General features: G+C 48.4%; 1 protein-coding gene across 1 annotated transcript; it reads left to right on the top strand.

The window, feature by feature from the left end:
- Positions 1–8,526: 8,526 nt before the first annotated feature.
- On the top strand, positions 8,527–9,971 carry gchfr (GTP cyclohydrolase I feedback regulator). The gene is made up of 3 exons (XM_003962433.3): positions 8,527–8,713; positions 9,075–9,169; positions 9,503–9,971. Exons 1-3 carry the CDS (start codon positions 8,678–8,680, stop codon positions 9,630–9,632), a joined length of 261 nt encoding a protein of 86 aa, XP_003962482.1. The 5' UTR covers positions 8,527–8,677; the 3' UTR covers positions 9,633–9,971.
- The last annotated feature ends 2,265 nt before the right edge of the window (positions 9,972–12,236 follow it).

Below are 12,236 nucleotides of genomic sequence, written 5' to 3' on the forward strand. Positions count from 1 at the left end.
CCGACCACCTCCCACGCCACTCCCACCCCCCGCTGGCCCGAGTGCCAGGAACTAAGATGTATGGGCCTCTGCAGAGAACCGCCTCTGATAGCTCTCTTCTCCCTCTGCCAGCAAAAATAAGATGTTCCGAGCTCTCTTTCACCTCGTCTTCATCGCGCTCTCAGCCACAAAAGTCCCTCCTCATCGCAGCGGCCCGAACGCTGCCAGAGGCCACGGCCAACAGCTACATTTGACCCCCCCCCCCCCCCCCCCCCCAGTTTTAGAAGAAATTGACTTTGCCCGAGAAAGCTTGCGTAGTTAGAGAGTCTGCTCTTTCTCAGCGGCGGCGGCGTCCTGTAAGAGTGCAAAATGAAGTCATGCATTTAAATTTCCTGAAAATGTAAAGATGTAATACTGACGATGAGAATCTAGACGCATTTAACGATAAACAGGAGGGAAATGTGAGAAGAATTATTGTTATTGTTGTTATTAGTATTATCTTTAAATGCTATGATATGTAGATTTTGAGTGTTTGAGGAATGTTGACAGGAAAAGAAGAACATGAGAGTGTTTCGTAAAGGTGCTGAAGCTGCTTACAACCAAGCCCAGCACCCAGATGTATCCTGTTGGTCAAGATTAGAGAAGTTCGCAGAAGACAATGAGTTATGAGATCCTGTTTAGACACCCATTCTGTTTGCACCAATAAAAGAGGTGTGCGAGCAGCAGACGAACAGAGTTGAACTGCTGCTCAGCTCTCCCTTGCAAGGAACTCCTGTTGTTTGCGTGGTTGATCTGAGTCTAGTGAACGAACAGCGCGGGTGATCAAAACTTCACCCTCACACTCACTCGCACGGTCCGACCTCTTGAAGGGTCAAAGGTCACTTTGGGATTGATTGGTAGTTTTGATGCTGCTAGTTATTATGAAGGAAGGAGGGAGGGAGAGAACGCAGTCGGCCAATGGGGTGGTGGGTAGACAGGGGGGGGGACTTGATCTCCTCTCAGTGATGACATCACTCCTGTCCTGGGACGCTCCTTCCACCTAATCAAACTTTTAGGCCCCTGTCAGAATACTGGCAATCCTGATTTTTTTGTGTGTGTTTTTCAAACTATGACCCATTCTTTTGGGAAATGTCATCATCCGCCCAACTCTAAAGAAGAAGACTTCCCACAATGTCATCATAGTCCAGAGACGTTTCAGAGAAATGAGGAGAAACCCAAATGTTTTGTTACCCTAACCTATAATTAACAGAGCCTCGTGTCTTTTCATGCAGAATTTGCTGCCCATCTTTTTACTGAACAAACTAAAGGATCCGAGACTTCCAGCAACTTTCCCGCAGCCTGGAAATTTAAACTGAAAGGTCAAACGGCACCAGCGCGTCGACGCATGTTTGACATCTGTCTTTGCATTTGTGGTCGGTGCTCGATATTGAGACCGACCGACGACTGCTGCGCGAGTGTGCGTCGCTGTCATGGATACGTCTCTATTGGAGGCGCGGTGCAAACATGTGGACATTTAAGCACAAGTGGACAGCTGTCTGCGTCCTCCTGAGCAAACCAGCTGAGAAAACACTGCACGCGGCGCCCTCCTCCATGAAGAATTCAATCCCTCGCCTCCGGCGGCACCCATACGGTTTGGCCCCGACCTGACAACACGCCTACTCGTCATTTCATAACATTCCGGAATGGGAAGTGTTTAACATGCAGTTCGCTTCACCTGCTGGTTTATGACGAGTCCTGGAAGACGGTGCGAGCCAGCTCACGAGTGGGGAAAGGTAGACTGGAGGAGGATTCACATCCAGTCTCACACTGCAGAGGGTCAAAGTGCCACAGTCGTGTGATTTTGGCTGTTTAATAGAGAACTTAGTGAGTGGTGGGATGCTTTAACAGGACACAAATGCTGCATCTGGCACATGCTGATGGTTCAGATGTTTTTCAAGATGTCCATATCCCATCTTGAATGGCGAGTGTGGTCACATGGGGGGGGGTTTAATAGGATTTTGGCCTATATGAAACACCCAATCATGTCCACTGACACGTGCCAGCTGGAGAATCAAAGTCACATATCACCACAACACAGATAAGAAGTGTGCTGTAAAATAGCCACAAACCCCTGTTCAGCTTTTATTTGAACAGCCATTCATCAAATGTGTCACGCAATTACAATTAAATTAGATACACGACGTGCAAACAATAGACATTAATGGGTGCATTAAAAGGTCAGCAGTGCTCCACGCTACACACCCATCTACAAAGACCATCAAACATTGCCTTTCATTTCATTTCCATGTTTAAAGTCTGTAAGGCCATTTTTAAACCAAACCAGCTCATTTTGCCTCTTTTGTTTTAACAGCAGAAGAGAGGAATCAAAGCGGAGGATCAAATCAAAGCCAGGAGCCGACGCTGGCTTTCAAGGAGAGCCAGCACCCTCCTAAAATCAACACATTTCCGGAAATCGTAATCCCCATCGCTGAGATCGGAAGTAAGCCGGACATTTGTTTAGCCTGAATTCTAATTTGTCAGAGTCTTAACTAGACGAACTGATACTCTTGCCAACTAAGGCTCTCTCACCGAAGAACTGACTGGAATCCCACGAAGGCTGGGAATATTCATCACAGGAGGCAGAGAGGCCTCAACACGCAGGAAAGAATCAACTGTGTGGGAAATTTGGACAGGTCTTCGCCTTGGTTCAAATTGAAAATTACGAGCTAGCGTGGAATTGAAGAACCTGGCAACAACATTTCTGGATTCCACATTCAGGCAGACAGTAAAAAAATCCTCCCCTCGACTTTGCACGCCATCGAACACAGTCGGATTGTTTGTGATGAATATATTATGCACGCTAGCACGTGTTTTATAGGTCTTTTGAGGGGTAATGAAAAAGAATTATATCAAAAGATGATGAATAATGTCTCTTTCCCAGTTTTTCTGGATGAGCTTATGACATCTCTTTCAGATGAGTGTTAAGCGTAAACAGATAAAGCTTTCCATGTGGCATGTTCTCTTTCTGCCTCATTCCTTTTCAGGGCTGCCAGAGACCTCTGTTTAATGTAGTGGTACTGGGAGGACGAGCAGAGGAAATAGGAACTTTGAGGAGAAACACTGAGGGCACACAAAGGAAAATAGTCCTCCCAAATGGGGGCGACGACTATAAAGCCAGAATTTGTACAAAACCAGGCAGGCGGCCAAGAGCCAGAGGGGTTAATGTGACTAGAAGAGTTCATTTAAAGTATGTGTGGGATGGAGACGGCAACAGATGCCATTTAGTGGACAAAAGTATTCAAAAGGAGAGGACCTGGGAGTTGCAGGAGTTTTTCCTGAAGGAGGCGGCTGAGGTCTGGTGGTAGAGCTGTACACAGCCACCTGTTTAATGGAGCCTAACGTGCACAAACATAAACGCAGTGTGCATACAAAAGTGTACTTTATATTGTGCAGCACACTGCCTTTCTCCCTCTGCCTCGCATAAACACACACACTGGATGACCTCCACGGTTTTTTTCTCTGTACTTTAACGGTGTGTTCTGCCAAGTCACACAGCTTGAGCAGCAGGGAGGTCCAGAAATCCAGAGGGAGATGGTACGTGACAGAGCGCAGGTCGCGTATGAACGCGCGTTGGTTGGACGGGACGAGGTGGATGTTTGAACAGATCGGCGGGGGGGGGGGCAGGGGGGGTTTATCATCAGAGGGCACGACATCTGACACAGACATGCTTGTTGGGTTTAAAACCAACCTAATCAAGTTTGGGGCCTCTCGAATCCAAAGAATCTGCCCGTAAGATAAAGAATGCAACATCAGCTGTGTCTCTGCGATGGCCTGTGTGTGTGTGTGCACATGCGTCCGTGCATCCGTGTATGTGCGTGTGCGCCTGACTCCACCGCAGAAAGCCTGCGAGCACCGCGCGGCGTGGAAGTGGCCGCTCGGACCTCTGAAAGGGATTTTTCCCGCCGTATCTTTGAGGAAATGATTCATTAGGCCGCGGCCCAGTTGGGATCACTCTGACATGGAATAAGAAGCAGCCACTCACCCCAGGCTGATGCATTTGGAGAGCAGAGGCGATGGGGAAGACGGGAAACAGTACGCGCATCTGCGTGCATGTGTGTGTCTGTGTGTGTTTCCAGAATAGAAAAGCTGGAGGAAAGAAAGGTTGGAATGAAGGAGACCGGGAAGGAGAGAAGGGAAAAGAGGAGCCTCTGTGGCTTTGGGTCAGTCTTGCCTGAATTTCCTGGAACAAGCCAGGAGGCTCAGCACAGGCAATGATCCTTCTCTAGCGTTCACCTTCTCTCAAACAGTTTAGATCCCCTTTCATCATAACACTGAACTTTATTACGTCTATTAAAAGGCAACATTTGTTTGGTACCAACATACGGGAGGAAAAGCAAAACGCGGTCTAATTTGCCATAATGACTCAGATATTTAAGATATTAAGCACGCTACGCCCCTTTTAAGCCCCACATTGGGCTGGTGGGTGGCTGTCCGGGGTCATTGCGCTGAGACTGAGCCATGGTGTCGATCGCACGGACTCGCAGCTCATCAACAAACCGCTCCAACTCGGTTGCTCTCAGGTTTGATGGAACTTGCGTTACTTTAACATTCAACCAACAGAAGTCTTCAGTCAACGCTTTTCCCCACGCTTGCGTGTGCAATGTCCTTCCAAAACAGCTCAAAAGAGGGAGATTTTACAGCCCTGGCAACCAAATGGAGGAGAAATGCCATCATTCAGGATGTTCCAGCAGATTTACAGGCGCTGACGTGAAAGCAAAATTTAACATCCCGAGCTCACGAAGCCCAAACTCCCGTCTCGGAGTGGAGACGAGCTCACGCTGCAGCGTGACATGCAGAGAGGCCTGAAGTGGATACGCGGATGAAAGCGAAGAGATCAAATTTTGTTTAAGCTGGAGATGAAGGGAGGAGTGGAAGACAAACCAGACTTTCTCTCAGACGCGTGTAGGAGTCAGACGAGAGAACACGAAGACGGGAATAAGCAGAGATAAGAAAAGTGGGCCTGGATTATGAGCTAAGCCTCATTACTCAACCATCCACTTGGGTTAGATGGAGATAGATGGAGGAACGGAGCGAAAGTGCAAAACAGAAATATCACGCGGCACTTTGCGTGCATGTAGCATCCATGTCTTTGTCGTGACCTCATGCTCCACTTGGACGCAGCAAATTCTGAAATAGATAAGTGTCATTGAGCGATCTTTCTGGAAAAAACAAGAGCCTCAACTTTCTGCCCTCGGCTTCATCGATCATCTTACAAACCACAACATTTCCACAAGAGTCACGCAGTTCTGAGGGTGTTCTGAAAGATTCAGAGCGGCTGCGATCGTCCCGGGCCCTCGGCATCACCTCGCTCTCGCTATAAGCACTTGAGTTGCGCTGTTGACGGAAGGCTGCCCCGCTGAAGATCATTACACGTCTGCTTTTCCATTCTCACACATTTTTCTTCCCATCTGGAGACAGTTGCGCTCCTCGGGCCATGCATACGCTGATTTATTAATGGAAAATCAGGTTAGGCCCTGGACGGGACAGCAAAATGTCCACTTCTCTAGCTGACGCGCTCGTTAAGGATTTAACTGTCCGGAAAAATCACACACACCTCGGGCCTTCGGCCGTACAGGATTTGGAATAGATGAAGGAGCCCAACGGTGCTTTCATGGGATAAATGTTTGCTAAAGTGTGTTTGAAACATACAACAGTGCCGCTACACTCCAGTATCAGCCGCGCATGTGGACAATAGAGCTCTAAAATCTTCCTTTCCGAGGGTTAGGGATACAGAACTTTAGGAATGAGAGCGCAGCAAAGCGCTGCAGACCTTCATGTGCAATAAAGGGCAAATGCTGGGCAGCCGTTGTGCAGCCCTGCTGTTTTTGTTATGCACTAAACAAAGTCAGACCGTCTCCTCGCACTTGCCAGAATCACTGCTGTACTTGTTTTATTTCTGGGAGCAACGGTTGCCTGTGCACTGATGTTGCATCGATACACAGAGCAGACGACCTCTGCCATAAACAGCAACCACACGCTACAACCTGGAGTTACAAAAACAGGAGCCGATGACAACGAGGTGGATTCCCAGCAGCACCGACAGTCTGTAGCCATATTCAAGCTACAGACCTGTCTCATTCTGCCAGCTGTGAAACCTCAAATTGACATTAATATTCCACAGCACTCGAACTGGCAGCTCTGTGCATTTTAGCTAATATCAAATGTACAATGTAAATGACAGTTGTTTGCCCAATGACCAGTAGTTTAAGTGCCACCAAAGCAAATCTGAGGTTTAATTAAGCTTCAATTAATTAAGCCTCCTTATAGCAGAGGTGTTCTTCACAGTTCTGCTAAACTACACCCAAAGATGTGTGAGCCGGTCAGATCCAATCAGACCAAACTGGAGTTTTTTCCATCAGGCTGCGTTCTTGCAAACCTCGTTCCAGACACCATATGGATAGCTTGATATTAAGTGATTTATTAATCCACCACAAATGGTGTTTATGTTCGCGAGCATTTTCTGCTCAGTTTGCAATAAGCATTACAATCCCAGAAAATCGGCCTGGCTGCGGTCAATCAGACTAGGACACTGGATACAAATGAGGAATGCAGTCCTCTTAAATCATTCCTCGGCTCCTCCGTGTTTATTATATGTTGTTCCCCATTACTAATAACCCAATCGATCCCATTTGTGGCTGCACATCTAGAACAAGCGCCACGTCCAGCTCAGACCCAAGGTGGTGAGAGAGGAGAGGCAGCGTGTTAATAACATGTCACCCCCGCGTTCTACCAGCATTAGTCTTAATCACCGGGGGAAAGTCTCCCCAAACAAACCCGTCTACACTGCACCACCATGGTAACCGCATCCTGGTGTTTCTCAGCAGCGTGTCGACACGGCGACCGAGCCCAAAATGTGTGTTGCGTAATCCCCGCAGCCGGCAGCTTCGTCTATCGGTGAGGGCGGCATGGGAAAGTGCACAGAGGTGAGCTGGGGTGAGAGACGCGGGCCTCGCCGAGGCTGCTGGGTAATATCTCCGCAGCGCCGAGACATTTTATGTAAGCCAGGAGCAATCTGGTGAAACGGGAGAGGAAAGGAGGTCAGTGATGTATCTCCTACAGATGAGGGACAGTGGAAGTGTGCAGGAGGGGAGCAGGCAGACGGCAGACAGCGCACATTTCATTTCAAAAGTCTGGGCCGAGGAAAAATGGCTCAGAAATACAGCGATTCTTCACAATTAAGCCGATGTAAACGAATGCAGCGTGTAACACTAACACCCACTCTATCAGAGCCGTGCCCCTTATCTCTGCTGTCCCGCTATTTAGATCACGCTGCTGAAAATATCACGCGATATTGCTCCAGCACCTACAGTAAATCATCACACACTCACGCACACATGCACAGCTGTGGTAATAATTCATTCCTATTCAGTTTCTACAGAGCGATGACTTCAGCGCTGCAGATGCACACCCACACATCTGCAGCGAGACGATGCATCAGATAAGGAGCGGGAACAATATTTACTAATCCGTCTGGATGACTGGGGGTTTTCACCTGAATAAATACACAAGATGCACGTTTATGTCCATAAATTAGCGTCACTTTGCATCTAATGTCATATTTGACACGCAGACCCATTTTATAGCTGTCAGTTAAAGTCACAATTAAGGAGGAGATACAAATATTTCCCCTAGCAGGGGAAAGACCGGCAGAAATTGAAATAAACCCACTTTATGCTGCCCACTGCCAGGTCATGGGGGCGGGTACCTCATGCAGGAGCAGAAGAACCATCAAAGGAAGACAAAAGACCAGGACGAGGCTCACAGGAGATGCTGACTAAAGCTGAGGTTACCTGTATCTAGTTACAGAAGACATGTAAAACTAAACAGAGGAAACATCTCTCATCCCCTCATTCAGTTATTTTCTCCCTCAGTACGTAAAACGTCTTCGTCCAAGTGACGGGGAAGAAAACAAAGTAGAAGAAAATGATGTTTGGAAGCCAGCAGGGGGCGATCTTCTCGTCAGTTTTCTCGGCACCTGTGAGAAGCCGCTGAGTTACGGGTTTCTGCTCAGCGGGGGGGGGGGGGGGGGGGATGCGGGATTTTGTGCTGAAAACACAAAAGTAACGTCGGCATTGTTTGTTGTCCGACCAGTTCTCAGTGATCCACCTGCCCTGCAGATTACAGGGGTACCTCCAGATGCCCCGAGGATGAAAGCCAAAGCCAAATAGCCGCTTAAGATAAGATATTATCCAAGGCCATTGTTATTCTCTTTTGTTCTGTCCTCCGCCCCCACTCAGAACTGAATGATCTACTAATAAATAATTCTTGATGTGTTTGGAGCAACTTCCTCGCTCGAGAGGGAACTGAAAGGACAGCGCAGTCATTTATGCGCAAAATACACCTTTAGTGCCATCAAGGAAATGGGCAGCTCTCGGAATGTGCAACCTGTTTACTTACACCAGAAGCAAGCACTGAAATAAATTCGATTAAAGCTGTACTGATCAACATCTGACTTGTGGCACCAGTTGAACGGGGCTTTACGCCTACGTCAGAGCCGCTCTGGAGGAGCTGCGATTGGTCCGCAGCGGTGGGTGTTTTCGCCGGGAGCCGACGGACGAAACGGTGCAAGTTGGATCACGGAAACCGACGCGTTCGCGCACGAACTTTCCCGAGTTCCCTTCCAAGAGGGCTGGATCCCACCTTTAGGCTGGCTGCAGGGATGCCGTACATGCTGATCAGCACGCAGATCCGGCTGGTGCGTATGCTGCTCCTTTAAAGGGAAAAAAAAAAGACAAGCGCGCTCCATTCGGACCTTCCAGAGGAGGTTCGACCATCGCGCCGCTGGAAGCTGCGTGTTGTTCGTGGCCGCAGGCCTGTGATTGGGCTTCCAGAAAAGAGCGCACATGTTGACGTTGTTTTCTTTTTTTGTCACGCTGTCCTGAATTCAAATCACATGTTGCCCCACTGTCGCCCTCTAGGAGCGCACGTCCGTAATGCCAGTGTCTAATTTTAGACTGGTTATTAGGGATTATGATGCGCACCTGCCACAGGGCTGCAGAAGGTCCTCCATGCCTGTGATGAAACCCGTCATAATGCGCCCCGTCTGATTCTTGCAGGAAAACGGCCCAACTAATGTGGGAGATGAATACTCGGACCCAGATGTGATGAATTACCTGGGAGCGAGGAAAACAACCATGCTGGGGAACAATTTGTGAGTACTGGAGTGGGGGGCAGTTTTTTTAGTGGGTGTCTAAAGTAAATGTGGCAGGTAACTAGTTAAAGCCTTAGCCGAGGGCGCCGTGCACACAAAAACACGTAAGCAGAAGCGTGCGAGACCACACAGCGGAGGTCACACATTTGAGGAAGCCTTTGCAGCTTGGTGGGTTTAGAGTAACCCGCACATGTCGTGGGAGTGTTTTCATCGCCAGTGTGATTGAGAATAAGGTGTGGAAGGAAGTGAAACGGAACCAGAGCAGCTCACAAAGTTCCGCTCGCCGTGAAATCCCCCAAATGTGGAAGTAACATTTGTTTTGTGCTGCTTCAGTTCAGAGTACAACGTGGACGAGCCTCCCCGAGTGGTGCTGGACAAGCTGGAGAAGATCGGCTTCCGTCTGCTGTCCATGACAGGCGTGGGCCAGACGCTGGTGTGGTGCCTCCACCGGGAGACGGAGTGATCAGAGGGATCGGTGTTTAAAACGGCCTTTTGGGAGTTGTTCAAAATGACGGTTCCCTCATCCACACTTGACTGACAACAAAGAAACCAGGCTCCTGGCAAGAGAAACACGAGTGAGATTATCTCAGACATCAGGTTTCAGATTATCTTTAACAGAGGAGGGAACAACAGACCACATTCCTGGGATTTCCTTTTTTTGAATCCTTTGTGATTAGCTTGTTATTTATCAATTAGACCAAGTAGAGATCTAAGACCGGCGACTTTTCACCCATTATTATGTTCAGTGTAATAAACAATCATTGAAACTGTTAATTAAGAGGTAATAAATGTGTGAAACGAGGATGTAAGTGTTAATTATCTCGGCTTGAGGCCGTTCTGAGCTGCTTTATGCTGCAACACACTTATGACCCAGAGTGTCACTAAAGTCACATTTTCCAGGCAGTTTTGCACCCCAGGGCACTCCGCGGGCGGTAAAGTCAGTGAATTGTGGATGTGATGATCTCCGGAAGCTCTGCGGCATCCCTCAGTGATGCGGAGCATGGCTTCACCATGCAGTCATGATGCCCTTATCGCCCCAATCGTTAATCCTGGAAAGCACAAAACCGTCGCTCAGCCGCAGAACTGACCCCAGAAGACTGGAGACCACATCAGTTCTGTGATCACAAAGACCACCAGAACACAGGGAAGTTGGGAAGAACAGGCTCATCCTCCCGTTGTGGTTCGCATGCAGCACAGCCACTGCGGGCTCAGGGCAGGGCTGGTGGTGAATGTGTTTCCTGTAATTGCATTTCCTCTGTTGTTATTTGGACAGAGTTTGTGTGTTTGTGAGTATTTTTCCCCCTCTCCTCTTGATATGAAAAAGCCTCCGCATAAATAAAACCATGTGATGAGGGGATTTTGCAGAAGGAGAGGAGCAGATGTCTCCCACCACACAGCGCCACACCGCACCAATACGCAGCTGGTCATTGTATAACAGCGCTGTGGCTATGCAGCTCGGAACTCACAAGAAGATCCTCCAGTGAGTTAGCTGTTGCAAGCCCGCTCCTAAATAACAGGGACCCGCACACACAGACCGCCACACCACAGTCCCCCAAAGAAGAGGATAGAATGAGACGGGGGTGAATGGGACTGTAATGTCTGGCTTAACGTGGGTCACAGAGTGGTGGCGTGTCACTGGAGAGGGCGTAAGTAAGCAATGCAGATGATCTTTGAGGTATCCGTTACATAAGCATGTTGTGAAACAGCTTGAAATCATTTTTGAGGTCAGCAGCTCAGGACAGAACACACACAAGGAAGAAAGCAACATGGCCGCCGCGTTATAATCTAAAACAAACTTCACTCCTGGAACCTCAGAGAACTCCGCAGAGTTCTCCGATTTGAATTGCAGTTTACCACTTCAGAGCTGATTGACAGGCCGTGTCGTGACCCCGTGAGAGAGCGTGCGAGGAGGAGGAACGCTGAGATACCGCGGGCACGTCGCCCACCTTGAACTGTCCAAAGAAACATCCTCGAAAAAAGATGGATGCTCACGCGAAGGGGTTTTCTCGCCAAAGTTGCAAAATAAAGCAAATTATTTGCTTACTTGCTGAAATTTAGACGAGAAGATTGATACTTCTCTCAAGAGTTCTGTCCCATTTCAGGCTGGAGACACATGAAGGAGGTTACGTGCCAGACAAGTTCTTGGCCGACACCGGTGATTTCCCGGACTCTGCTTCGTTGCCTGGAAACCCAATGCTGACTACAAGACCCCAAAAGAGGCTTCCAAGAAATAGTTCAGGACCCCCTGTCGAATCATCACGTGTCATTTCCAACATACAACACTTCAGCTGCTGTTGTTATGTTTGGAGATGCTGGAAGTGATTCCTTGCTCCCGTCCTTTCAGCAGCTAATCACGTACTGGCTACAGCCGTTCAACGTTTTTGGACCTTTGATTGACAAAGGTCTACAATTACACGATAACGACAATAACAGGGACATCGCGTCCACAAATATGGGATGGTGTGGTGGTTAACATAAGCAGGGTCAGCCCCAAGTTCCAATTTGAGGCTTTCTACATGACCTTTATGGTCTCCAGATACTTTGGATGCTCCCACAGACCAGAAACATCTACAGGTTAACTGGAGAGGAAATTAACAAAGGTGTCTTTGCCCTTGATGGATTCTAGGCCCTCGACGTTAGATATCCCCAGACTCCAGGGTGTACAGGCTCCAGCAACCATGGTGACGCTGATTAGGAATAAGCAGCGGTTAGGATAGATGGATGGAGACCATGACGAGAGAAGTAAAACCTCTCCCTGTCATGAGGCAGCTCGGCCCGATCCACATTCTATCGTATGGAAACGTTAAACAGCTCCTGATTTTAGACCTCATCAGTGAGCTGTAGAAACCAAAAGTCATTATCTCAACCACCGTGTCTCTAATAGAAGGTCTTCAGTCTTCACTTTTCATCGCGCAGATTTCCTCAGTCTGATTGCTGCTTCAGCAAGGAGGAGAAATTATTTCCACACAGTCGCATTAAATAGTCTTTGGTTTGGATTTCCAACAGTCGGCCCGCCGAGAGACGGTTGCACACGGCAACAGAGAGGAACAACCATTACGTTTCCCCG

The sequence above is a fragment of the Takifugu rubripes genome, chromosome 2, assembly GCF_901000725.2.
Source record: "Takifugu rubripes chromosome 2, fTakRub1.2, whole genome shotgun sequence".
Taxonomy (NCBI): domain Eukaryota; kingdom Metazoa; phylum Chordata; class Actinopteri; order Tetraodontiformes; family Tetraodontidae; genus Takifugu; species Takifugu rubripes.